The 27,095-nt window shown below is 41.8% G+C and overlaps 3 protein-coding genes and 2 pseudogenes across 5 annotated transcripts in view; 3 read left to right on the forward strand and 2 right to left on the reverse strand.

The window, feature by feature from the left end:
• LOC146672785 (protein NLRC3-like) overlaps window positions 1–27,095 on the forward strand; it is a 203,600-nt gene that overhangs the window by 28,819 nt on the left and 147,686 nt on the right. The gene's annotated exons all lie outside the window — the stretch shown is intronic.
• The window catches only part of LOC146672787 (uncharacterized), a 46,099-nt pseudogene continuing 19,514 nt past the window's right edge, over window positions 511–27,095 (reverse strand).
• On the forward strand, window positions 6,022–6,140 carry LOC146672788 (5S ribosomal RNA; annotated as a pseudogene).
• Window positions 19,062–24,663, forward strand: LOC146672789 (uncharacterized). 2 transcript variants are annotated; one of them, XM_085389444.1, is made up of 4 exons: window positions 19,062–19,163; window positions 19,453–19,870; window positions 20,289–20,448; window positions 24,466–24,663. In XM_085389444.1, the coding sequence occupies exons 2-4, from the start codon at window positions 19,529–19,531 to the stop codon at window positions 24,480–24,482; spliced, it is 519 nt and encodes a 172-aa protein (XP_085245570.1). In that variant the 5' UTR covers window positions 19,062–19,163; window positions 19,453–19,528; the 3' UTR covers window positions 24,483–24,663. The 2 variants fall into 2 exon arrangements, with proteins under 2 accessions (XP_085245570.1, XP_085245562.1); XM_085389436.1 differs by lacking the exon at window positions 24,466–24,663 and having other exon boundaries at window positions 20,289–20,556.
• Window positions 21,585–23,245, reverse strand: LOC146672790 (zinc finger BED domain-containing protein 4-like). Of its 2 annotated transcripts, XM_085389305.1 has the most exons (3): window positions 23,017–23,245; window positions 22,399–22,748; window positions 21,585–21,995 (listed from the first exon to the last, which is right to left on the reverse strand). In XM_085389305.1, the coding sequence occupies exons 1-3, from the start codon at window positions 23,243–23,245 to the stop codon at window positions 21,585–21,587; spliced, it is 990 nt and encodes a 329-aa protein (XP_085245431.1). The 2 variants fall into 2 exon arrangements, with proteins under 2 accessions (XP_085245431.1, XP_085245439.1); XM_085389313.1 differs by lacking the exon at window positions 23,017–23,245 and having other exon boundaries at window positions 22,138–22,562.

Consider the following 27,095-nt stretch of genomic DNA (forward strand, 5'->3'; position numbering starts at 1 on the left):
GTAATTCATTTAAAAATGTACATAATCAATTAAAGAAATATATTAATAATAAATTTTCCATTAATTTCATTTAAAATGTTTCATTATTTGTTCATGTACAATTCAAATTAGTTAATTACATATTTAATCAATTATTGGTTTGTTTTCAATTTTAATTATTTTACTGACACATTTAATGAATTATTTAATGATGTATTTATTTAATTCACGTTGCTACTCCTGGCCCTGCATCGCTGTTCATAAATACATTTTATTTGTCAGCTTCACCCATCAAAGTCAGGGGGCGGGGTTAATGCTGATCAAGTCAAAACCATTGCTTTGGTCTGGTGGGCGTTCTTTTAGTGGGCTTTTCTGTCACGGCCTGCGTGGCAAACTATGATGAGGGGAAGGAGGACCCCAATGCTGGACTCTTTGATGAGGTCAGTGCGTTTATTTACAGTGATGCAAAATAATCCAAACAACAATAAATCCCCAGTGCGTTCCCAACTCTGACATGTCCTCTTGCCAGTGTTAGTGTCTTTGTCTCCACTCCTCAGTGTCTGAGCACCCCGTGCTCGCTGCCCTCTCGTCTCCACACTCCTCCTGGGGAATAACAAAGAGGCAGCCGTCAGCAACGCCACAATGCAGCAGACTAACCTTAACTAACTCGCCAAGAGACTAACGTGAAGTTACGCAATGATCCAGCATCGGAGACAGCTCCACCACACTCCTAAGTAGCTCCTCTGACAAGGCTTGATCAGCTGCAGGTGTGAGTAATTCTCCTCCGCAGGTGTGGCCAGGCTCCTGGCTGACACACACACACACACCTAGATACACAAACATGGAAACAGGAGACAGCAGCACCAAAAACACACATGTCCATAACTTCTTACAGGCCCTGGGTCACCCAGACCCCGGTCCCATGACAATTCCTCAAAACTAAGTAGGCCTACACACCAGGGTTTGGACATGTGTGGACCCAAACTATACTTAAACTTTACCCTTTTTTGTGTGTCACCAAATACACTTTAATATCTTCTAGACAAGAATGTAGTGGCACAATCTTTAACCTCCTAAGACCCAAACTCCTCCGTGGCATTCATTTTTAGTTTCTCTTTAATATTTGGGCTGATTGGGACCTGATGAATGTAAAAACAAAGAATTACCAGGTTTATTTTTTTTTTCTTACCAAATTTTTGTTTCTGAGAAAAATGAGAGCCACATATGAGGATATTGGTCTAAAATTTCGATAGCACAGTGGCAGTGTAACATCCTCGTAAGTGGATATCAGGCCCTTGTAGAGCAAAATGTAGTATTTTGGTCTAAACAACCCAAAATGTGATGTCCACATATGTGGACGCCAGGTCCTAGGAGGTTAAATATCTGCTCACTTTGTCAAAATGAACCTAATCATCTCTGATGAGTTCAGTGATGTCTGCCAGCTCACCTTGCAAGTGGTCGAGCTTATACCGCCGACAACGCGGCACACAACTTGTAAACCCCCTGCTGACTATCACCTCTGGAGTTATTTATTTATGTTAGTTTCAACTGTTCCTGCAAAAAGTAAGCACGTGTTACTGATAAAAAGTCCAATAGAAGCAAAGTCTAAACTTTGAAAACAAAAAACAAAAACCTGTCTGATTAAGATCTGATGTTTGGGGGAGTTTCAATAAGCAGTGTGATCCGTGTATATGCATCAGGGGTGGGTTTTGATTATCGATTTATCGATTAAAATCGATTCTGGCTTGGATAACGTGATATCGATTCATTAAAATCCTGAATCGATTTTTAATATAAATTTATTTTGGCCAAAACGGCAGAATCTCAGGTTAAATTTCAACAACCACCAAACAGCTAAAACAGTCAATGAGAGCAGGAACACGGATTCTGCACAAAGACGTAAACACAAAGCGCGGAGCCGCCGACGCATCAGAATCAGTGAGATGTGACTTTCTCACCTGACTGCACGGACACGAGCTGAAAGCCGACAGCTCGCTGATTCTGATGTTTCGGCGGCTCCGCGCTTTGTGTTTACGCCCTTTTTGCGCTGATTCTGAAGCTGCAGGTTTGATGTCTCTCCAAACAATATTGAGTAAACCAGCAGCAAAAGAAGCTCCAAACTACGCTTCACATAAACATCGTCATGAATTCCCTCTGATTGTTTTGCTGCCACCAGGATAAAATCACACTTCATGCACAGCTCTCTCTCTCTCTCTCTCTCTGTACTTCAAGAACAGTTTCCCGTCTAAAAATCTGTTTTCTGCATTATTCGCTTGCTTGTTATGCACAAGTCTACCGTTCTTAAAGCCTGTCGGCCGCTGTTTTTTTTTTCTTTTACTTACTTCTGAAAACAAAGCCTCGTTTCTGCCGTTCAATACTGAACAAATTTAAACTTTTTAAAATGATGCAAAATTGCAAAATGCTCAGCTGTGTCTGTAATCAAACCTCTGTAACTTTGCTCTGCTTCACGTCAGCAGCATCAGGTAATGTTCATATGTTCATTAATGGTTTTCTTTTGTTTTTGATGTACTGCAGAATATTTGTATAAAATCCCAGGCCAGGAAAACCTTCATGTTTTTCTGTTTGATCCTCAGCTACTTTGACACAAAGGCATCTGCTGTGATGCTCACACCTTTGATAAAGTCTCGCAAGTGTCAGATTTCTTTTTATAGATATAAAAATATAGAAATGTACTGATGCATGACCTGAATTATAATATTTCTGACTGTCTGAAGCAAAATTTCCCCGATTCACATTGAATCAAATTGAATCGAATCGATTCTAGACATGAGTGACGATGCCAGACCTAATATGCATGGTTTTTTTTGGTTTTGTTTTTTTTGTCCCGTTTGGATCTTTAGCCATCAGAATTGTTGTCTTAAGGCCAAGAAAGATGCCAAGCGGATTTATTTTACCAAGTGGATCATCATGGCCTTGCCATATTGGTCCATTTGATTGACCTTTATTATAATTATGAATTTATTTTATTTTCAGTTGCTACAAACGGGACAGACATGACTGTGGGATAGGACAGGGAGAAAGAATGAAAGAAAGAGAGGGAGAGAAAAAAAACAAAGGGGAGAAGAGACGGTGAGAAGGGGGGGAAGAAAGAAAAAACAAACAAACAAACAAAAAAAACAAAACTCCTGGGTCACCTGTATGGAGAAAGAAAAACAGAAGAGAAAGCAAACAACAAAGAGCAACATAATAAGAAAAAAAAGCACCATCACAATAAACTAGCTAGTCATAGATATCAATAGTTACTAAATAATAAACGATATTGTGCAGCACGCAAGATAGACAGCGCACAATGTGCTTTGAGGCAGCAGCCAAGAAAGCTGTAGTCCGCGTCTGTGAATACCCATGTGTACACCTGTGTGCATACCTGTGTGGATCAGCATGCTTGCATTCCAAAGGTTTCTCCATGTAATGATCTGCTAGGGAGTGTGGGGGGGCCACAGCCCTGTCCTTTATGGTATCAAGCAGGTATGGAGGAGATAAAAACTCCAGACATCCAGAGGCCCCCAGAACACAAGAGACCAAGGAAGACCCACAGAGGGGCAGCCGCGCCACTGTCCCAGTAAGAGCTGAGGAGAGTCCCAGATGAGGGTTCACTCAGCAGCCGCGGAGCAGAAGCCAGGGGGAGTTGCAGTGACGCGCCCGTGAGCTCCGCCGGCAGCCAGCTGTGCCTGAGTGACCGAGCCCCAGACTGAGAGGCCAGGGGCACCCCACCTCCGAAGTGGCCCGAGCGAGCCCCAGGCTCCAGGCCCCAATAAGCGGCCGCCAAGGAGTGAGCCGGTGTGTACCCGGACGCCCACCCCCAGACACAAAGAACCACCAACGCACCGACACCTGAGGGAGTCCGCCACTGGCAGGGGAAGTGGTGGTGGGTGGAGATAGGCCTCCAAACCTTGGAGGGCCTGAGATGTCCCCAGAGAGGTGGCGTCTGATACCCAACCTGACATATAGACACAGACATACAGGCACACACAGAAACAAACATCCATTCCCACCCTCATGCTCTCATATGCACTTACTCCACACTCAACCAACGTGGAGACAGACATAAAGAGACGCTGTACACACGATCACACTCCCCAAGCGTACTCTACGAACCGGGTCTAGGTACCCTTGCCCCTGGAGGGGGGAACTGCACCCAGACCCAGGTGGTGTTACCCTTTTCCCTGCGGTGGGGAGAGGCAGACCGCCCCGACTCCGCAGCAGCAGGGAGGCCTCACACCCCAGACCACAGCTGGACGGCCAACTCCTCCTAGCCCCCCCGCTCCAGCAGGCCGCAGGGAACGGGGGTGAGAGAAGACTCCAAACCTCCCTCCACCCGCTCATTGTAGTGTTGATGCATGTGTGTTCTAAGGTGCAATTAAAACCCAGGAGGGCATGGAGCTACCTGCCAGAGAGCAGCAGGTAAGCGCATAGCCCCTCCTGCTAGCCCTCAATGTCTACGTGTATTTAAAATTGAGAGGTGGGCAACGATGCCAGGGGTGAGGTGTACACCCTGATGGTAACTTGGACTCCGTGTATCGTGCCCACCCCCAAGATCCTATATGTATGTGTAATGAGGGTGTGAGTAATGTGAATGTCTAAGTTGTGGGATAAAATTGAGGCAGAGGAAGCCAGAAGGGGACAGGGGGGGGGGGGGGGGGGTAACCTCCTCTGCACCCTGGTGACATACCCCTACTCCAAGGCCCTGCATGTGTGGGTGGTTGTGGTGGAGCGGGAAGAGGGAGGCAGCTGGAGATAGGGAGGGAAGGAAGGGAGGGGCAGGTGACCCCTCCCTGGGGCCAGCTCCCCCGCTGACCCCAGTAGGCACCCCCATACTCCGCGACCCGCCAGGGAAAGGTGCCCAGGCCCATCCAGACCGCGGCCAAGCGCAGCAGCGCCCCCCAGCCCCACAGAGCCCGGGACAGTCCACCCAACCCCACCACAGAGAAAACTGCACAGACATTATAACTGTGCTGTCATGTGCAGCTATTAAAAATAAAAGTAGAAACTAATCAATATCCTTCACTCTAAATTGTTTTTTAAATCCCAATAAATGGGTTACAGTATCTACATGAACCCCGTTATCGAGGAAGCCTCTCACTTACGGCCATACCAGCCTGTTCTCATCTGATCTCTGAAGCTAAGCAGGGGCGGTCCTGCATAGTCGCGTCACCTTCACCTTGCTCCATGTTAGAAACTCCATGATATCGTGTTCCCTGCTCAGGGTAGCACACTGATGCGCATTTATTCAGTATTCTTCAGGGCCGCAGTCGGCAGCCAATAAGAGTTAAAACTCGTTGCACATGAGTGTCAGGTTGACACTGTGCCCGCTGCACGCTACAAGGTTAACAAGTTCCTCACTACTGAGCCCAGACGGACTAGCCGTAGACATTCTCTACATTTACAGAATAAATAAGTTTGTGTATTTCCTAAATATTTCTTTCCTATTGTTCTTTCGTTTTGCACAAAAGCGAAATGCAATCAGGAGCGTTGTCATGAAGCTTTTCCTCAAGCTGCCTCCACTGAGTGAGCAGCGGGGCCCTCTGCAGTTTGTGTGTGGAAGTGCAAAAGCTTTCAGCAACTGATATTACCAGGCGGTCTCCCATCCAAGTAGTGACCAGGCCCGACCTTGCTTAGCTTGCGAGATCAAACGAGATCGGACGTGTTCAGGGTGGAATGGCCGTAAGCGGAAGGTCAGCTCAGAAACGGCGTTTTTCTACATGCTGTAATGACACATACACGCTTACGTTTTTGTTTTCTATATTTAAGTTAAAATGTCCAAACGACAAAAATGTTGGACTTCCAAATCGACCCAACACACTGTTTTCTCTGTCACTTTAACACTGTGCTGTACTCAACGAACATGTCTTCTTATCGTGATGTTACTGCGGGAAAAGCATTTTTGGAGCTCAATTTGAAGCTGCAGTTAATAACGAAGGTTTGCATGTTGTTGCTGTAACATATGAAGTTTAGCACAATAATATATATCAAACTGTGTGACATTTGGCACCAATAAAAGGTCTTTTTCACAAGTCATCCATCACTTACGGCCATACCACCCTGAACACGCCCGATCTCGTCTTATCTCGGAAGCCAAGCTGGGTCGTGTCTGGTCAGTACTTGGATGGGAGACCGCCTGGGAATACCACGTGCTGTAAGCTTTTGCACTTCCACACACAAACTGCAAAGGGCACTTCTGCTCCTGCTTGTGCTTAGAGGCATGAGAAGTTAACATTTATGGGTGATAAAATCCTTTTTCTATATTTTTAACATGAGAATATCAGTTTTCCATCTTGTGTTCCAGAGTAATCGGACAAAAGACAAACGTAGAACAAGGAAAAAAGAGGCCAAGTGTCTCACCTATAAAACAAAATTACTGTTTTCTGAATAGTCTCACACAGATAAACATTTGCAGGGAATACTGATAGGTTTGTAGCATAAACCTATTCGCTGGAACGTTGAAGACAATATAATTACACTGCAAAGCAAGACACAAATAGGCAAGCTTCTTCATGTTACTCGTATACGGGAGAGAACCGGACAAAGTGCCGTCCCTTCGCTTGACCCCAGTTGCTCTCGTCCGTTCTCCCGTACCACTGTCCTTTTATTGAGGTTACATGAATATGCATAGGTTCATTAACATATGACGTCTACATTCACACAAAGAGTACCTTGCCTGTGTGTGTGTGTGTGTGTGTGTGTGGGGGGGGGGGGGGGGGGGGGGTACTGCCAATCAAAGGGTCATAAAAGCACACAAGCAAACATCCTTGGTCAGGAAGAGGGTAGACCCCCCCTCATCCTAGATAACACAGTAAGGAAGTCCAGCAGTTCATTTATACACAAAAAGTACTTAGACTAGAATAGACGTAACTACGTTAATCCTACCATAACACAATTAAACAAGGTACGAACTTTCCCATGCTCCCAGGATGTAGGTGTGCATTCTAGTGTGGAATGCACACCAAGCCTCTGTAGCCTGTTAAAGATCACACAACTTATCACTACACAATTGATTATACACCTCTAAACATCTATGGTTAAATATTTCTAAGCATAAATGACAATCAACAATACAAACTCTAACATTCCCCCGTTTTTGACCTTTATGCTAGAAAAGTTCCCAGTTATGAATACCTCATGTCTGACAGTTTCAATGCAAACATTTTTATACTCAGCATATGTCAAATCACTCTAAATTACTGTAAAGATACACAGTTTAACAAATGTATTAGCAGTTATCCCATTCATTGAGCTCATCTCATGGCAAACTGCATCCTACAAGCAAACAAAGAAATTGTTGATTTAATAGTGAAAATAAGAAAGTAACATTTTCAAAAACATCTCAGCTTGGTGATGCTTCCTCCAGGTGTGCAAATCACATGTCTCTGCAGAGTGGTTTGAGTTCTGCAGGGCGTCATAATGTCTCTTCCAGTTGTTTCATTGTCCATAGGACCAGAGTCCAAATGTATGTAGAATAAACATTCAAACATACCAGTTGGTGTTGTTGTTTGTCAACATGGGTCTTAGCTATTTCCAAAGCTGCAGACCTCTCAGCACTCTAGTTTTATGGCCTCTACCCATCACCTCACTTCAGGCCTTCGTCCTGTGAGGGGGATATTTATGACTCCTTAATTGTCCACGCTCTGCAGAAAAACACTTCTGTGGAAATGGTGCAGGGTTGTCTTACTGCTGTTATGATCCCAGCAGCCTTCAGAGTGTCATCGTATGCACAGTATGGTGGCACAGCATTAGATGATGTTCATAGGAAACTTCTGTCATCACCACCATAGCTTCTGGTTCCTGTGCTTTCACAGAATCATGATGTCATCCTCGAACTCCTTCTGCGCTGTCGATGGAGCTTGGCACGCTCCTCATCCCTCGAGTGTTCATGTTCCAACGCTGCTGAAGGTTTAAGGCAGAGCACGTCGTACACCTTAGTTGTCTTCCTCAGCGTCAATATTGAATCTTTCATTTTATTTAAAATCTCCTGGAAGCTCAGTAGCACAGCTCTCTGTGTCATGTCTGCTGTGCTGAAGATGATCTCTGATCCTCCTGAAGTCTCTCTCCTGGCCTCAGCTCCCATCTTGTGGACGATCCTCTCCTCTATTTTGCAGGCAGTTTCATGGTCCTTGCTGTGACTCCAAGGTCTGATTTCATGATGGGCCCCAACCAGCTTGATCTTTGACCTCAACCACTGCCTGGGCTGTCCGCTATGCCTGGAATGTTTCTCGCTTCTCACTGCTGCACCTATATTTCAGAAAAACTTCTATTTGGAGAGCATGTCAACAATCATCAAACCACATTCTTTAGTTCAGTGAACTTCACTTATAGGCCATCAAAGCCTCATCTGAACATGGGTGCACCACTTGCATAGATTTAATACTTGTAAATAAACAGCTAATCACACAAATCACTGCAACACTAATAGTAAACATTGTTTAATGTTAATTCTGGACCCCACCTCTTGACGCATGGACAACCATGCGTCAACTCACCAAACCTGGATCCTTGTCTTAAAAACTGGCTCCACCAGGAGCCTGCATACACAAGATCTGGAAATAAAATCAAACTTCACACGTATAGGCATTTATATTTACAGGCCATTTACTGTGCGTGTGTTTATGCTCAAGTGTATGAATAAATTAGTCAGTTTTAAACAGTTGCAATTTAAACAGTAGAAGAGTGGCACTATATTTATATATTTATAAAGAATTTCAAACAACAATTAATTGATGCTCAAAGCAGGTTTATTTAATTAATATCCAGATTTCCAATTAGTTCCCAATTCATTCAGCAGCAAATCACATCACCAGTCACTTCAAGGCTGTATGTATTATTGTAAGGTAGACCCTACAATAATACATACAGAGAACCCAACAATCATATGACCCCCTATGAGCAAGCACTTTGGCGACAGTGGGAAGGAAAAACTCCCTTTTTACTGGAAGAAACCTCTGGCAGAACCAGGCTCAGGTCGGGGCGGCCATCTGCTGCGACCGGTTGGGGTGAGAGACGGAAGACGTTTGCTGTAGGTCTGATTGAAGGACTGATGTGATGGTAAGTTGTCTGCTGCTCCGCTTTGAATATTGAGAGATTAGTTGATGGATTTCAAGTCAAATTGTGCCCAAGTTTAAGACCACATTCATTGGTTGTTTTTGTTGATGTTATTGTTTTGGGCTTTTTTTCCACAAGAATTTCTAGCTCCCCTAGAATTCTGGCCACCCAAACGATGATTGCTGCTGAGAGAGCACAAGGTTTTGTCCCCCTGTACTATTCATGTCAGTGCAGGGGGTTCTCCTTGAGAGGCCAGGGTCGAAAAAGGGATGCTTCAGAACCTCCGAGGGTGTTATGCGCTGATTTGCATCCAAGGCCAACATTTCTTTGATTAGCCTTACAAATAATGATTGGCCATTTTCCGGTCCTCGCCTAACCTTCAGCAGTTGTTCGAGGTCATCGAGACGCTTAATTTTATATATCGAGTTTCCTTGGATCGATAATCTGTCTCGTATTGAAATTGTTCTGGGGTCTTAAATGTCCAGCGCTGTTTGTTGTGGTTATCCTCGATGAAATAGCAGTCAGTGTACAAGCCAGACTCTAGAAGATGATCTGGTAGCTGACCCTGGGTTTCAATTATGAATTTCAAAACATCATAATCGTCTTCCCCAGGATAGAGAAGCACCCCTGTAGCAAGCTCCACAGCTACCAGCCCCAGAGACCACATGTCGATTGCTTCGTCGTATGGAATGCCAAGCATAACCTCAGGTGCACAATAACCAATTGTCCCCACACGGTCACCAGGAATCACTGCAGAAGCAGGACATGCGATGCCAAAGTCTATAAGTTTGACTTTGACGGGAGGCTCACTGCGGATTACAACCATGATGTTGACAGGTTTGAGGTCAGCATGCACTATTCCCACAGAACCCAGGTGGAACAGAGCATTTGCGAGCTGATGCAAAATTGGCCTGAGTTCTCTCATTGGGAGACCTCGGTTATTCCGGTCCCCAATGTAGTCCCACAGGCTTTGGTCGAGGAGTTCGAAATTCAAGCAAATGCGCTCTCCATCGAGGAAATAGCCGTTCCATTCGACAATGTTGCACCTGTCTGGATCCAAGCGTCGTAGCTGCTCCAGGATGAAAATTTCCAGTTTTGCCTGGAGCAGAATTTCAGGGTCGCTCTTGTTGACTTTAATAGCAACAGTTTGGTTCTTTTTTTGTATCGCGATATTTCGTTACAACACCAAAGCTTCCTTCTCCAAGGAAAGCCTCCACCATGTGGTGATCTCCCAAAATGGTCCCTTTAGATATTCCAAGCTCATCTGAGCCGAAGGATGGGTTGGCTGACATGGTGTAATGTGTCTGTTTGCGCTGTGGATTGGTGAGAAACAAAACTGAACTTGTTTTGGTTTCTCTCGTAAATTGCTCTCAAGACTTCTCGAAAGGGTTTCAGTTGCTGCAGGTCAACGTCCGTTAAGCATAAAGTAACAGGTGAGCGCTCCTATTTATGGGTTTTGGGATCAAAGCAAAGTTATGACGTCAGAAAGGATCAAAGCAAAGTTACCACGTCACAAGCGATCGAAGCGATTCTAATATGTGCGCATGCGCACATATGAGAAGGCTCGAAGGATTCTAATATGTGCGCATGCGCACACGTGCTTGCTTGTGTAATATTGTTCACACTAAACTTGACCCTAATCAATTTAATATCAGTCAATCAAAGAAAATGTTAGTTTTGGAAAATTTTAAAATGACATAACTGACAGTTAAAACATTTTTTGTTCATGTATTTGTATTTGTATTGTCTTCGGGGTTTTTTTTGCATACCATGTCAAGCTTTTCTGTATATAGTCATGTCGTAGATTTTGGAGCAAACAAGAAATTGAATTGGATTTTAATATTGCAGTGCTTGGATTTCGGATTTGGTGCTTAAAACTTCTTGAAACTGTAACCGTATTTCATTCACCACAAATAACTATCTGATTGAATAGTTTTCTTATCAGATACAGAAATAAAACGAGTCGCAAAGTCTAAAAGCAACATGAGTGCGCTAATGTGCCTGGAGGCCGTTTTAATGAGTGTTTGCTGGAAAACGAAAAATACAAGAAGGATTTGTACGTTTTCACAACGGGGGAGTTTGCGTAAGTACTAGTAAATAATTTTCTCGAGTGTGTACGTTACACATGTTATTTGTTTAAAATTGGTATTATTATTTTGCTAGCTAGCAAACTCGCGCGATAAAGGATTGAAGTGCACTCAGTGCGATACAATACGGTGCCGCTATTCTAACAGTTAGTTATTGCAGGGTAACTTGTAGAATATGCTGTGAATTGAACCAAGATTACACAGCAGTAGCAGTAATACGAGTTATTTCCCTCAAGTGAAAGCGTTAAACGTTAGCCCGATGCTTAACTAGCCAACGTCAGGCTTTCTGATTGAAGGGTAAAAGCGACGTTGTCACCAAGTAAAAAGAATATTGATGATATTTTTGTGTATCGCTGCAGCCTTTTCAAGTATTAACCTGGTGTCTTTGGGAACAGCTTAGGGGGAAATGATGGTAATATGACTGAACCGTATGGGAACAAAGAATAGGCACTTTTTTGTGCTACCGAAGTTTCCTCGCTTTCATTCAAAATCTGTTTATCATTAAACAATTGAAACATAATGGCTTCAAGCTCACATTGAGGCCTGTGGGGCACCATCAGCCACTGAGACTTTAAGGCTGCCTGTTTATTTAAGGGAGATGAACATTATAACTGTACATAATAATATCAATGATGATAGATTAAATAAATGGGTTTTTGAAAGACGCTTGTGCATTTTTAAAGTCTAAAGTGTTGAATTGATCTGAGTATGTCATCTGTTCAAAGCCTCTCCCAGTCAGTGCTGTTCTCTATGCCTGTCTTACTCTACATGATGTTATTAGCACAAACACTTTAAAGGTGATAATTAGGTCTACAACAATAACACAGACTGCAATGTAGTTAAGCGTCTTACAGTTAGTTTTGAATGAATGAACTTAAAAAACAACAAAAGCAAAGATCTGTCTCCTCCTGTTGTTTGTGTCACATAAGAAAGAAGCATCAATATCTGATGAGAAGACTTATTAATTTGGCCTTTCACGTGGTCTTACTCAGGTGATGCGAAGTGAAATATGCATCCTTTTTATGGTAATGTGCTGGAAAATGTTGAAAATGGACATTAAACGTGCTCACAAAGTGCTTGAATTTGACCCTGAAAGGTGTATGAACCCAGAAAAAGTCACACTTGGAGTAAAAACCTCTCATAGCAAGTTAATCATATTCAATTGATTTGATGCTTTCAGCACAAAATTTAGCCACACAGTCAGGACAGCGTCTGATTTACCTTCATCGGTAAACGTGTTTATGCAGTACATAGTAACAGTGTGGCTGAGTCCTCTGGTTCAAATCAGTTCCAGTACATTTGGAGATGTAAGTCTTAACCTTTCACATGCATCGGGAAGGAAAAAACATTTAATCTTCACAGTACTGCCGAAGTGCAGCGATACATTGTGAAGTGCACATTTCCATTTCTCATACAGTACCGAGCAAAAGTCTTGAACCACCCCCTTATTTTTTCGTGTTTTGCCAGGTCAGTCTGTGTTAACGGTGTTATTAACTGCATTCTTCAACTAAAGAAGTGAGAACAAATGATGTGGGCTTTTGTTTTTTTGCAATAGGCTGCAAGTAAATGTGTACAGATACAATTTAAAATTGGTTCTTTGTTAAGTTTTCTGGTCCTTTCCGTTACTTAGGTGTCTGTTTATGTTTGAATGTTTCAGAGATTAGTGTGAAGGGTCTTAACAGACAAAAAGTGGTCAAATACAAGCCCTGGATTAAAAATGAGAAACACTTTAAAAAGCCTGGAGAGCTATTCCTTAATACCACTTTAAAGATTACAGGGAAGTCCGGATCCCTGGAAGCAAATGAGGGATGGCTCAAGACTTTTGCACAGTGCTGTACATGTCATGTTCCCTGTTTTATAGCTCAGCTCAAACTGACACGTTCTCACTAACTGCTTCTCATTTTCTCCACAGTAAACTTTGACCACTTCCAGATACTGCGGGCCATCGGGAAAGGAAGCTTTGGAAAGGTAATGCAGCCTCCATTTTTCACGCCACTTGTATATTGTTTGCCCTTAATTACCCACCACGGTCGTCATCTCTAAAGAATCAGTGCAAGCGAAGCGAAATGTGCTGGGATTACACTTTAGTTCTCGTGTGCTGCTGTTATTTAATAACAGTTATAAATGCAGCTTATGTAATTATTTCTATAAAGTCAGTTAGAGGAGAGCCGATTTCTATTTCATCTCACTCAATCTAGGTGGGAATTTTGACCCCACGTCTCAATTTAATTACAGAGCACATTGAACGTCTGGATGAGACTTCAGTAATGAATTCAGGACTGTGTGTGTGTGTGTGAGATACACAATTGGGGCTGCAGAGATTGGAATAGTTTACCTTCATTTTAAATATCACTGCCCTGTGCACATTGTCGGCTTTAAAATTCAAACTTAAAGAGTTTGTAAGTAAACTGGCTGAGATGAGACAGACGATGCACCGGGTCCTCATCTGAGTGCTGGCTTTCAGTTGTGCTGTTTCTCTTGCCCAGCCATGCACACACAGACACTGTGCTACACTTACACAGTGAGACAGATGCTCACAGAGACGTCCAGATACATTTTGTCCTTGCTGGAGGTCATCTTGTGTTTTTTGGCCCACTGTAGCCTCACACCGAGCTCCTGCTGTTTTTTGAACACTTTAACAGCTAACAACTTTTAGCTTCCTGTTGAACACACTTAAGTGGGGGAGGTGTTATTATTAGTGGTAAATGATTTGTGTATTTTTGGATGCACCTCAGAGCAACAGGAAACATGACACGACACGCTCCAGTAACCTGCAGTCTTTACAGTGAGGACACACAAACATTAACCCTCTGCTCCTTACAGAAACTCTCTAAATCTTGTAAGTTTCTTGACTGCCACTTGGAAAGTTGAAACTTCAGCTCCCTCCACAGATTTTCTACAGTACTGATGTCTGGAGACTGACTAGACCGCTCCGTGATCTTATAGCACTTCTCCATTAGTACATACTCAGATCAGCTTGCTGTGACTCAACTCATTTTCCATTACAATCAAGTACCACCTAATGTGCGTGGGGTCATTACAGCAAAGCGGCCCGATGTCCATGTTGTCATTTATGAGCAACACGAATGCCACAACAACGGAAGACGTCGCAGCGATGATGTATCTGTGGCTTTTTGTCACACTTGGAAACCACGGTGTTGTGCAGCTATTTGCCTTGTTGCAGGGTTTTAAAAAAAACTGCAGTTTTGATTTTAGTGAAAGACACCGTCTCATGACTCATTGAGTGCCGCGACTGACAAGCCAATCCGTGGCCTGCAGTCTGACGATGTCACATTTCCTGACTGCTTGGAACCCCGACTAAGTCGTCCTGTAGCCCACATCATAATGTTTCCATCTCTCTGCTTGACTGCGGGGATGCTATTTTTTGCATCACACTCCTATTTCAAAAGGTCAGTTAAAGCCACATAATTGGAATTTCGTTTCATCTCCCCACAGCACTTTCTCCAAAGTCTTCCCTGAATCATTTAGATGTTCACTGGCACTTGAGATGGGCCTATACATGTTTCTCCTTGAACAGGTAGCTACCCTATGTTAGCCTAGCTTTCTATCACTGATGCTCTGTATGTATGCTGCTGCCTCTCTCTCATGTTACTAAAAAAATTAACCCCACAGCTTCAATAACCGTATCTAAAAATCTCTCAGTGAAAGTTACGGTTGTAGGTTTGGAAACATTTTGGGGTAGCCAGTGTCAAATAGAGACAGGGCCACATTCTTTATCTAGTCATTGTAATGAAAGAAGCACATTAAAAACTATATGAGAGTTTGCTTTTAACAAGCATGTAATGACTCTACTTAGTTTAGGTAGTCTTAGGGAGTCAAACTGAAAGTAGCATTTTGTGGATGTTTTCCCTGCTGCCCGATCCCATCAGTCTCTTAAAGCATCATTTTTTATGCGCCCTGGTGTGACAGTGGTTTCATGGCGCTACAAGTTACCTGAGCACATCAGGTATATTACGGTTGAAAACGAGTGCCCGGCCTTCCAGTGGGTGTTCGACCCCTCGTGCACAGCTCAGGAGTCTAAACGACCCAGCAGTTATGGACATGTGTGTTTTTGGTGTGCTGTCCCTCGTTCTCCCTGCTTGCAGGTATATCTGTGTGTGTTTGTGTGTGGATGCCGGAGTTTCTGAGAGCACCTGTTTACAGGCACCTTTAGGCCTGGTGGGTGTGGCCCTGCCAGGTGGTTGGCCACACTTGAAGACCATCACACAGCTGATCAAGCCTTGTCAGAGGAGCTACTTAAGAATGCGGTGGCGCTCTCTCTGACGCTGGATCATTGCGTGACTTCACGTTAGTCTCTCGGCCAGTCAGTACGGATAGTCTGCCGCATTGTATGTGTCTTACGGCTGCCTGTTTGTTATCTCCCCAGGAGAAGCGTGGAGACGAGAGGGCAGCGAGCACGGGGTGCTCAGACACTGAGGAGCGGAGACAAGGAACACTAGCACTGGGAAGAGGACATTTCACGGGAGTCGGGAACACACTGCGGATTTATTGTTATTTTCCATTCACTGTAAATAAACGCACTGCTTGCATTCAGAGCTCCGTGCCTGGCTCCTCCCAGTAAACACCAGTATGTGGGCCCCACATGGGCTATGGGGGTTCCAAGTGGGGATGGGCTTACAATGGGCATCCAATCTGGGACCCACCTGGGTTAGCCAAGTAGGACCCACTTGAGCCAGCCCAGATGGGCTATGTTCTATGGGCACCATATGGGTAACATATGGGAAGTTGCATGAACAGGCAACTGAGTTTAACGATCTTAGTTAAGTATAATTATTAGTCATGTGTAAGTATAAACATGAATTAAGATGAAATAACTGATAATAAATTATGCCAGAGGCAGCATATGTATATTTAATTAATAACAAAATATACATATAAAATATATTAATATAAGTGAAACACAAAGAACAGATGTGACTTAAAATTGTAAGACGCTTAATAAAATAAAACAAATGGTTTTACATTTGAGTGGGAAAAAAATTTCACTCCATGTAGGAGTGCTTTTCGAAATCTCGCGTTATTTCATGAAATATCACGAGGTTTTCTCAAACCCGTCCCCCCATTCTGGAACATTCTTCATTTCGCGCCCTTGGACAAAGCTGACAGTTAAGCTGGCAATATTTGGATTAAGTTCATCTTTGAGCTACGGACTTATTTTCTGCACTAACGGTAAGAACTTTTTGACTTAATTTGAATCCCTAAGTATAAATGAAATGTTTACAAAGTTATGATGCTGCAAAGTAATGTATGGCACAAGTGCTGGCGAACTTTTTCCTAGCACTCACGTAAGGCTAAGCTAGTTTAAATTTTTAGGTAATGTTGGATTTAGCCAATTTTCACAGTTTGAAAGCATTGTCTGGTGTCCTGTATACTGCTTAACTAGCACCAAAATTAATGACTGCATGTACTTAACATCAAGTTGTACTTAAACATTATCTTGGTTTTTCTCTATGATTAGTATTAATAAAGGACTGTATTAGACCAATTTAACAAAGTTCTAGTTTTTTAGGAGGAATATGGGAGGGTATTTTCACTATCAGAGCAACCAAAATTGCTTTGGTGTTGTCTTTATTAGCTTCATTCCTCACGGCTAAGTGAGGAGGGTAGGCCATGGCCATGAGCAACTAGTCCCCAGCTTTTGCCCCTGTGTCAGGAGCATGCACAGCAGTCAGAGAGGCAGATCAGTGAGCACTCTATTTCTGTAGAAGACATAATCATCATTTTTCTTGCCATTGTTCTCATTTTTCCAGAAAAAGCAAAAAAGAAAATATAGGTATTCTTGATTTGTTTGGGTTTTTTTTTTTATACACACTTTAGTATGCAACTTTATATGTGTAGTTGTTTTAGTGAGAACTTCATCAGAAATACTGTACTGACTCAAGAATCTGCCTCTTACTGTTGTGCAAGCTCTGTACATGAGGGAAACTGAATATTTAAGCAGAACTGGTCGGTCTTGTTAGGGCCACAGTGCCAACTCCTTTTACTATGATTGCTGTGGCCCTCCTTTTTTCCTTTTTGTAATGTATATTTGGCTAGAATCTACACATTTATTTATTTATAAAAAAGAAAAGCAATTGCTCTTTGGATGTGGTCCTAAAGATCTGTGATCTTTAAGTGTTTGTCTGATGCCTTATTTGTGCATGCGCACTGTTATTTTAATTTGTTTCATTATGGCTTAAATTTGTTTGAATTTTGTGCATGCTCCTTTATCAGCCTTCCTGCATGGACAGCTTGTGTGGTTATTGGCCAGGAGGGTTTGCAATTATCTCAAAACTTGAGATGTTTGTTGTTTTGATTATGACTATGGCTACTTATAAATTGCATAGTCACACTATTACAATAATATGTTATTAATATCTGTATATTGGTTTGATTTTGCTGTTGGACAGTGGAGTGAATAGTAGCAAGGGTTATGTGTGATTTCTTTCTTTCTTTATTTTTACAGACTTTGACATAAGAAGCAGTGTATATTTCAAAATTCATTTCTATTTAAAATTTGATGCATGCCAGAAATATACTTGTAGGAATCTTTTTTTGAGTTTGTAACAATTAGAATTGTTACTTTATAAAGTGATGTCAGGGTCTTTTATTGTAATACAACAGCTTTTAAGGCTGGTGTAAGCATCACAGGAGATGTCTTTATGCCAAAGTAACTGAGGATAAAACACAGAAAAAAGGAGATTTTCCTGGAGTGGCTTTTTAAATCAGATAGCCTTAGAAATATTCTGCAGTTGAACAAAAACTGAAGAAAACCATGAATCAATATATGAACATTACCTGATGCTGCTGAAGTAAAGCAGAGCAAAGTTACAGAAAATTTTTTTAGAGGTTTTATTAGTGAACAAGGTGAGTTTTTTGCAATTTGGCATAATTTGGCACAAAAAACAACTGACAACAGCGCTAAGCACAACTGTACACTGATGTATAATAAGCAAGGGAATAATGTGGAAAACATATTTCAGATGGGGAAACTTTTCTTGAAGTATACTACGAGAGAGCTGTGCAAGAAGTATGATGTTTTGTTTTTTTTTGTTTGTTTTTTTTCAATCGTGGTGGAAACAAGACAGGAAGAGGGAATTAATGACAGTATTTATCAAATGTGAAGCGTAGTTTGGATCTTCTTTTGCTGCTGGTTCAGTTAATTTTGAATTTTGATTGGAGAGTGATGAAACCTGGAGCTTCAGAATCTGTGAGCTGTCTTTCAGAAAGCAATGGAGCAATCTCAGAGGACAAAGAGCTCAGAAAGTTGTTGAACATTTTAGTTTCGTTTCACAGTAAAATGAGTCAGAGCATCATCAGGACTTAATATTGTACTCTGATTCTTTTGAGAATAAAACACTTGAGGAAGAGCACTACGATTGCGATGAACATGCTAAAGATTATGTTATCATGAAATTTCTGTTGACTAAAGGACTGATGAAACTTTGTGCTATGGCCAACAAAGAGCACCAGGTTGGGGTGTCACTTTGAACGAGCTGGGTGTGGGATATGGGGGTAATGCGCAAGCTTATTTATCTTTGGTTAAAAAGTCCCCGAAAATGCAGACAGTCTATGCAAATTCTAACTGATTTCAGCATTCATGGTTTCTGTCAGGCAATATCTTCCTTAAAGTTTTGCAAGGAAACCAAGGGCTCTCATTGAAATTAGCACGTAGAAAGCAACTGAATTGAGACAAGTTTTGCTTTACACAAGCCCAGTTCTACTGAATAATATACCAAGCCAAATGTATAGATACTCTATACTGTTATCTGTATCTACAAGAATTCTTCTAAGTCCTGATTTGTATATTGATAACTGACTGTGATTATGCAGAGGATGTTTTGAAGCAGTTTGTGAAAGATTTTGCTTTGATTTATGGTCTTGACTTTGTTGGTTATAATATACATTCTTTAATACACCTAGCTCAAGAAGTACGGAAGTTTGGCCCTTTAGACAGCATTTCCTGCTTCCCATTAGAAACCTTCCTTGGTGGAATTTATTTGGATTCTGGAAGCAGATTGGGAAAGGGAAGCGGAAAAGGAGGTAATTATGTTGAAAACACCTTAAAAGCAAAAATTTATTATTGAGATTATAAGAAAAAAAAAACCTGACAGTTTCTTTAGCAGACCCTTGCTGCTCATCAGGTTCAGATATGATTTCAAAATAGCGCTTTATAACTTGTTGACTTTTAAAAATCTGTTTTAGACTTTTTTTTGATGCCATTATATACATTAATGTTTTTAGTTTGTAGGACTAACCAGTACCCTAAATTATGTGTTTGGTTTATTATTTATTTGTGTGTGTATGTTTGTTGTATTTTGTTTGTTTTAAGGCCAGTGATCCCGTCGAGCTCTGATGAGGATTGGGACAACACTGCGGAACAGCCAGAGACCTCACCACCATCAGCAATGGAGAATAGACATTCAAGTGAAACTCACTTCCTGAACATCACTCATCCATTTGTTCAGCCGCTACAACCCTCAACTCCTTCACCTGTGGTTTCACAAACAGTTCCAAGACAACTTCTACAAGCCACCAATACGAGCATGTTTGTACGTGTTCTAACCCTCCTGGAAGACATTAAGGACACTCAGAGGATCCACAGTCGAATGCTACAGTCTCTCCTTACACAACGTGATGGACCAGTTGCTGCAGTATTACCCGAGGGTGCTGTATTTCCCATCCGGACAGTAGCAGATGTGGCAGCACTGGAGCAAAAACTGGCAGACCCTGTCTTCCTAAAAGAAGTGGTAAATAATAATGATGTAATAACAATATTCAATGATTAATGCCTCAATCAGTCTGTGTTTCATGCTAGCAGTTATGATCAAGGAAAGTTGCTGTTTGTTCGAACATGGTCAGTGCAATGAAGGAGTGGGAGGAGAGCTGAACAAAAGTTGCTATTTTTGTTAATAAAATAACTTCTCCAAACATTACCTAGTTATAAGTTGTGCCATGCCAAACCCAAAACTTAAGAAATTACTTTTGGTGAATCATTTAGCTCTTTGCATTCACATCAGACAGTGTTTGACTTTGACACCTAACTCTTTCTCAGTCAATTAGCATCAATATTATAGAGCCTAATTACTGTGTAGCTGTGCTTGCTTTCTTTTAGGTGTGACTGATGGTACTACTGTCAGTAAAATTATTGTCCTTGCGTGTCCTAAGGTTGCTGTTGTGGCAGAGATCAGAGGGAGCACTGTTGATGAAGCCACAAGAAGAATGATGGCCTACATTATGGACAATGCTGTTTTTAGGCAATATAACTTCGTTGGGTGCCTTGGAAAGCGGGAATTTCGAGGGCTTAAAGTTTTTGAAGTGCTATATGGTAAGTTCATTAGTTGTAAGATATTTTGTTGATGTTTGAATAACGGATGCTCACTACAGCTGCAGTCATTCAGAATCAACTTTTCTCTCCACCATTGTGAGCGGCTAGCTTCGCAATAACAGAAGTTTGACTTGATTGACGCGGGAATGTTCCCAGTTAGCCTAGCAGTCAGCAAGGAGGCTTCAGCGCTGCATTATGGGATCTGTAGTTTGTATATTATTAGCGCCTCATATCGCCGGGCCATGCATAACAATAATAGTACATCTATATAAAATGATCTTGCGGGCCGGATATAAATGTATGCCAGGCCGGATGTGGCCCGCAGGCCTTGACTTTGACACGTGGTTTAGATAGACTGTACAAATTGTGGAGATGAAACCATCAGCTCATGTTGTTCTGGAGGTTGGTGGCTGCTGGCAGGAATGACCACGTTTCTTTCTGGCTTGTAGCATACTTGAAGAAGTCTCTCACTAAACAGTTTTTTGGTTGCTCACAGAATGTGAATAAGCTCCATGAACTCCAGAGCCAGCCTCTATTTTTTCCAGTGTAATTAGTAACACACTGATTTATCTGATGGCCCTATTTTTGATTTACATGAAAATTATTGGTGCCCGCCTGGCACACACCTCAAGAAGTGGAATCTGTTTTCTCCTTGGTAGATGTAGCCCTTGTTAGGGCTGCTCGATTATGGCAAAAATGATAATCACGATTATTTTCGATGAAATTGAGATCACGATTATTTCACGATATTTATTTAACAATAACAATGCATTGAATAATTGCTTTAAAGATTGTCAAAAAATAATATAAAATAATGTGCAAATTCTGATAACCGTGCAAATGTTTGCAATATAAAAAATAAATAAAAAAATGTAAACATTAATGTTTAGTGAACTTCAAACTACTGCATAATATTTATGCATACAAATAACCAAACATCAAGGCAAGCTGTGTAGCCACACAATGCACAATTGCATCAAACTGACATTGAGGTATGTCAACTAAAATTGCTGCCTGTACAAAAATAAAATTAAACACTGAAAGTAGTACCTTTTATAAGAAATAAATAAAAACTAGTAGGCCCGAGTCCCATACAATCTCAAAATGGCTCAACAAAACATGGTTCCTGCAACCTTTCAAAGGTTTTTAGCCAAAAACACCAGCCTATTGACATGATCAAGCTTCAGGGATGCACGCAGGCAGTTGACAACATTTCCACCAGTACTAAAGACCCTTTCTGATGAGGCACTTGTGGCTGGGATGCAAAGATATTTCTTTGCCAGGATGGAGAGTCGTGGGAAGAGGTTCTGTGATAGCTTCCACCACCCCAGTGGGTCTTCCTCTGTGTCCAGGGTCCCTGCCTGGAGGTAGGCCTGAAGCTCAAAAGCTATGGCCCGGTCCAGTTGAAGAGCATGTTCTGCACCTGGAGCTGTGCTGTGAGGGGCCTTAAAGAAGCTGCTTAGGCCCTTTTTCCTCTTCTTTTGGTTTGATGCACCATCATCAGCAACCTCCGTGTTACCAACGGGTGTCCCCATCACTGCAGCCTCCTTTAATGGGACAAATATAAAATGACAGCAACACAGAATGAGGAACCAGTTTTATCTGTCTCGGGTTTGGCATTCTAAAATACAATCCTTAAATAATTACTATAAATAATGATAGATAGATGTTTAGTATCTTTATAAATACCATGACGGACTTCATTTCCATTGTCAGTCTGGCTTTTATTGTCTCTTGGCTGACCTCGCTTACATATCTCAGTTTGAACCTTGGGTCCAGGACAGTGGCCATGTCAAGCAACTCTTGTGTTGGTGAGTCACCATACTTTTCATTTAGGTACTCCAGTATTCTCCTCTTGATGCATTTTGAGAGGTCTGTGTCATCATCTTGCTCAGCCAAGATTGAGTTGTTAAATAGGTGGAGTGTTGGTTTTATTAAAGACACACTCACATATTTCTCTCCAGAAAGTGCATCAGTGAATTCAACCAGAGGTCCCAAGGTCTTGTTGATGGCCTCAAGGACATCAATGTCCTGCCATGAGGGGATGAGGTGCCTGGTTCCTTTGTCTTGGGAGAGGACATGGGCAATGGCCTTCTGCTGCTCAAGGACTCTGGAAACCATGGCCTGCCTAGATCCCCATCTGGTTGGACATTCAGTCTTTAAGGAGTGGTCTGGCAGTTTGAGGTCTATCTGTGCCTTTTTCAGCTCTCTCTTTTTTTTCCAACTGAATGAAAAGGTGCTGACCACTTTTTTGCAGACCCCCACTGCACGCTCAATCCTGTGATCTTTCATGGCTCTTTCTATAAAAACATAAAAAATATAAACAAGCATTATCAGGATGATGATTGTCATTTCCTTGAGTGTGAATGAATAAGAAAAAGGTGATGGTAGCTTATTTATGTGTTTGTATAATTCATAGAAAATGTGTATGACTGTGAGAATGAATAAAAGTATCTCTGAATTTAAATTGTTTTTTATTTATTATATTCATTCGAACCATTATGTTGTATACTTCTTGAAAGAAAATCACATTATGCATCATATTCGCTAGGAATTAGGCCTACTCACCTATGGCCAAATGTAATCTGTGCCCAAAGCACTGGAGCCTCATCCAGCCATTCAGTTCTGCAGCCAGTATGACATTTGCAGCGTTGTCTGTGGTTATACAGACGAGTTTACGCTCCTCCAGATCCCACGTAGCCAGTGCTTGTTTCAGACCTGCAGCTATGTTCTGCCCTGTGTGGTCTTCTGGGAAAAATGATGTCTGGAGACATTTCGTTTTCATGTTGAAATCCATGTCAATGAAATGTACCGTGAGGCTCAAATACGGCTCCGTGGTGCGGCTTGACCACAAGTCCGTTGTGGTGGCAAAATATTGGGCTGTAGCCACTTCCTTTGCGACACCATCATGACACTCGTCATATAAAGCGGGAATCGCCACTCGACTAAAATAGTGACGAGATGGCAAGTTATACCGTTTGTCCAAAGTGTGGATTAGTTTCTTAAAGCCGGGGGTGTCCACTGTGTTAATTGAGCATTGGTCTTTGGCGAGGAAAAACGTTACCGCGTTTGTTATCTCCTTGTGTCTCTGGGAGCTGGTGGGATATTTAGTCGCGTTGTACATGGTAGCGTGAATGGAGGTCTGTGAGGATGAAGCATGTGTTGTTGAGGGTTTTTCTCTATGCTCCTTCATTGTTTGATCGTATGTCACTTTGTGAGCTGTCTTCAAATGATTGAATAAATTTGTAGTGTTGCCCTGTGATGCAGCTACAACACCGTAGCAAAGTTTACACACTATATCGACTTGATCCACGTCGGACTCCGCGAACCCATAATGTTTCCACACCACTGAAGTAGTTTTACCTCGCTTTTCAACCAACGGCATTCTTTCTTTAGCAGCCATTATCCTCTCCTCTCCAAATAACGTCTGCTTAGCTCTCCTCAGGTACTCTTAATTGATGTGACGCGTGTTCGAAACGCAGAGAGGTGCGCTCGATTTGCCACCTCGCGAGAGTAAAGCACGAGGGAGGGGCTAATAATCGGCTCAGTCATTTTTAATGATCGTTGAAAGCTCAGATCGTAATCGTGATTAAAATTCGATTAATTGAGCAGCCCTAGCCCTTGTTACATTTTACTATTTTGTTTTGTGTTCATTATGAGGTGCTGTACCATGCAAAAAACTGGTTAACCACTTGCCTGTTCTAAGCTCTGTGCCAATCACTGAGACATCCCACAACACCAGTTATCATTGTAACTATGTCGACATCTTTTAAACATTTGTCTTAAATGTTTTAAGGTAAAATATTTCACATTAATTTAATTTTTGAGTGCGTACTTGGTAAATCATTTTGTAAATAGCTTTTCTGTTTCCATGAATACTCATGGTCTTCAAAGAGTTCAATGTAGGAGGTCAAACAACTTGAACAGCACAACCTCCAAAACAACTTCAGTACTATCGCAAATCTGATTTTGTTTGTGAAAATGCACTAATTTTTTATTTTATTTTATTTCTTTCAGGACCAATGGATTGGTGAATGAGTGAGAAGCTGTGGTTTGCTGCATTTGTTTTTCCTTTAAACTGTATAACATTTATTTGTTATTGTTTTGTGTATACTGTGGACATTTTTGTCAACATGTTCTCCAAACAAAAAATGTATTATATAAAAAAGCATACCGTTTTAAAATTTCATAGTAATCAGTATTAATAAAAAAGATAAACTGGCTTTGTTGTATAGGTGATTTAAATTATAGCTTACTTACATTATCCAAGATTCCATCTGGGCAAACACACTTGGGGCCACCATGGAAACTGAGGACAAAAATAGCTGGGTCTCAGGTTGGTAACCCAAGTGGGCCCCAAGTATCAGACCTGCTTCTATCCATCTGGGCCCCATACTCATTTATTGTCTGGGGCTGATTTGGGACCCATCATTAACCCATCTGGGAAAACACATTTGGGGCCATCATGGAAACTGAGGACAAAAGTAGCTGGGTGCCAGGTGGGTAACCCAAGTGGGCCCCAACCATCAGACCCGCTTCTACCCATCTGGGCCCCATACTCATTTGTTGGCTGGGCCTGATTTGGGGCCCATCCGGGTCCCATCAATAATCCATCTGGGCAAACACATTTGGGGCCACCATGGAAACTGAGGACAAAATTAGCTGGGTCCTAGGTGGGTAACCCAAGTGGGCCCCAAATATCAGATCTGCTTCTACCCATCTGGGCCCCACATATTTTTTTTGACTGGGCCTGATTTGGGGCTTATCTGGGACCCAGCATAAACCCATCTAGGAAAACACATTTGGGGCCACCATGGAAACTGAGGACAAAATTAGCTGGACCCCAGTTGGGTTTCCCAAGTGGGCCCCAAATATTAGCCCTGCTGCTCCCTATTTGGGCCCCACATATGTGTGTTGACTGGGCTCCTTCCTCACATCCCCACGGTTGACGCTGGCCAACCGTGACAAATAGCTTTTCTTAGATTCATTATTAGTTCAACATTGACAAATAGTAGTTGACTAACATCAGGAGCCAAAAAGAAAACAAAAAACAAACTAAATAAATATTTCAGACGCTGAAAATAAATTATTACGGTTGTTTAAATTTGCTGTCAGCAAGTTAGGTCTAATACATGTAGTCAATCTAATGAATCAATATTACATGTAAAAAGTACAGAACTGAAAATGAAACTAAAATATAACGGTAAATGAACTGGTTCTTGTATAAAACGTTTCTACTCTCTACACCTTGCCTCATTCATGCACTCACTTTTTTCTATGCTTTTTCTCTGTAAGTGCTTTCTATCTAACATTAATACGCATTCATCCTCCCGATGGATGCATCGGAGAGCAACTTGGGGTTAGCATCTTGCCCAAGGATATTTGGCATGCAGGCTGGAGCAGGCGGGGATTGAACCAGCAACTTTCTGATTAGTAGGTTTCCTGCTCTACCTGAGCTACAGACACCCCAATTTGTGGTGCTCTGGAAACAACACGTTCTCATCCCAACAGGTAACGATGCCATGTGACAAATCATCGGTATGTGTAAATGTGTTTTTTGTTCTAATCATGAATCGCTTTGTAAAACAAGACCTGAAGGGTTAAGGTTAAAGTTATGGTTAGAGTTAATGTTAGGGATAGGGCTGGAATGGACGGCTGGAGCCTCTCCTCCAAGTGTGTGTTACTGCCGCCATCAGCATTCTGTTGTATTCTGTTGTCTGCTTTTCTCTGTAAGCGCTTCGAGCCTGTACTTTTTTGCTTTAGCTGAGTAATGAAGTTGAATCAGTACTTTAACTTTCACTGGAACAATAGTATTTTTACTTCTACTTAAGTGGAGAATGTCTGATCTTTTGCCAACTCTGGCTGTCTCTCAGTCTTGGAATACCCACTTGTTGTCCAGCGGTGTCCTGGGAATATGGGAACTAGACAGACTGGGGAAACAATGGGAGGAGACACAAAGATGGAATCACTTTTACCATCTTTTATGTATTTGCTGGTCGTCTTATTTCTTCTATTTTGCAAGCACTGTGTTGCAATCATTGTCTTTGTGGTACAATGACACAGGTAGAATGCAGGTGTTTTCATGTAACACGATGCCAGAAAGATGAGTAATGTGTTTTGAAGAGAAGATAAAACATCATGTTTGAACAAAGATAAGCAGCAGACACGTCTGTGTGTGAGTTGTTCAGGTTCAGTAAGAAGGTAATATGTCTGCAGAATTTGTAATTCTTATGAAGATATTGCTTGTACAATAAATAAAATCCCTTTAACTTCTTCTGGAGAGTGTCTTTATATATTTAGTCATTTTGGGGCGATCCTTTATTTAGTAGTAACTCTAGTCGGGGATATATATCAGAGTTTACTTTCAGATATGAGCATTGTGTTTCCTGTGGATTAATGAATGAATTATTTATTTATGTAATTTTTGAAAGACTGGCTCATGTAAAATATCTGAAAGTATGACAAAGCTCTCCTGTTACACTTTATGGACACCTGAGCTTCACCATGAGGGCCTGTCTTTATTCACTTTATTCACTGAAATCCACTTTTATAATGAATTCACAGTAATCACTGACACCTTCAGAGCATTACATTCATTAAAGACGTCTTCTACACCTACTCTTCCAGACGACCGACACATACTTCAA

Source organism: Rhamphochromis longiceps, linkage group LG3 (genome assembly GCF_057381845.1).
Source record: "Rhamphochromis longiceps isolate RC_006_pf linkage group LG3, R_longiceps_female_GT1.1, whole genome shotgun sequence".
In the NCBI taxonomy this organism is placed as follows: domain Eukaryota; kingdom Metazoa; phylum Chordata; class Actinopteri; order Cichliformes; family Cichlidae; genus Rhamphochromis; species Rhamphochromis longiceps.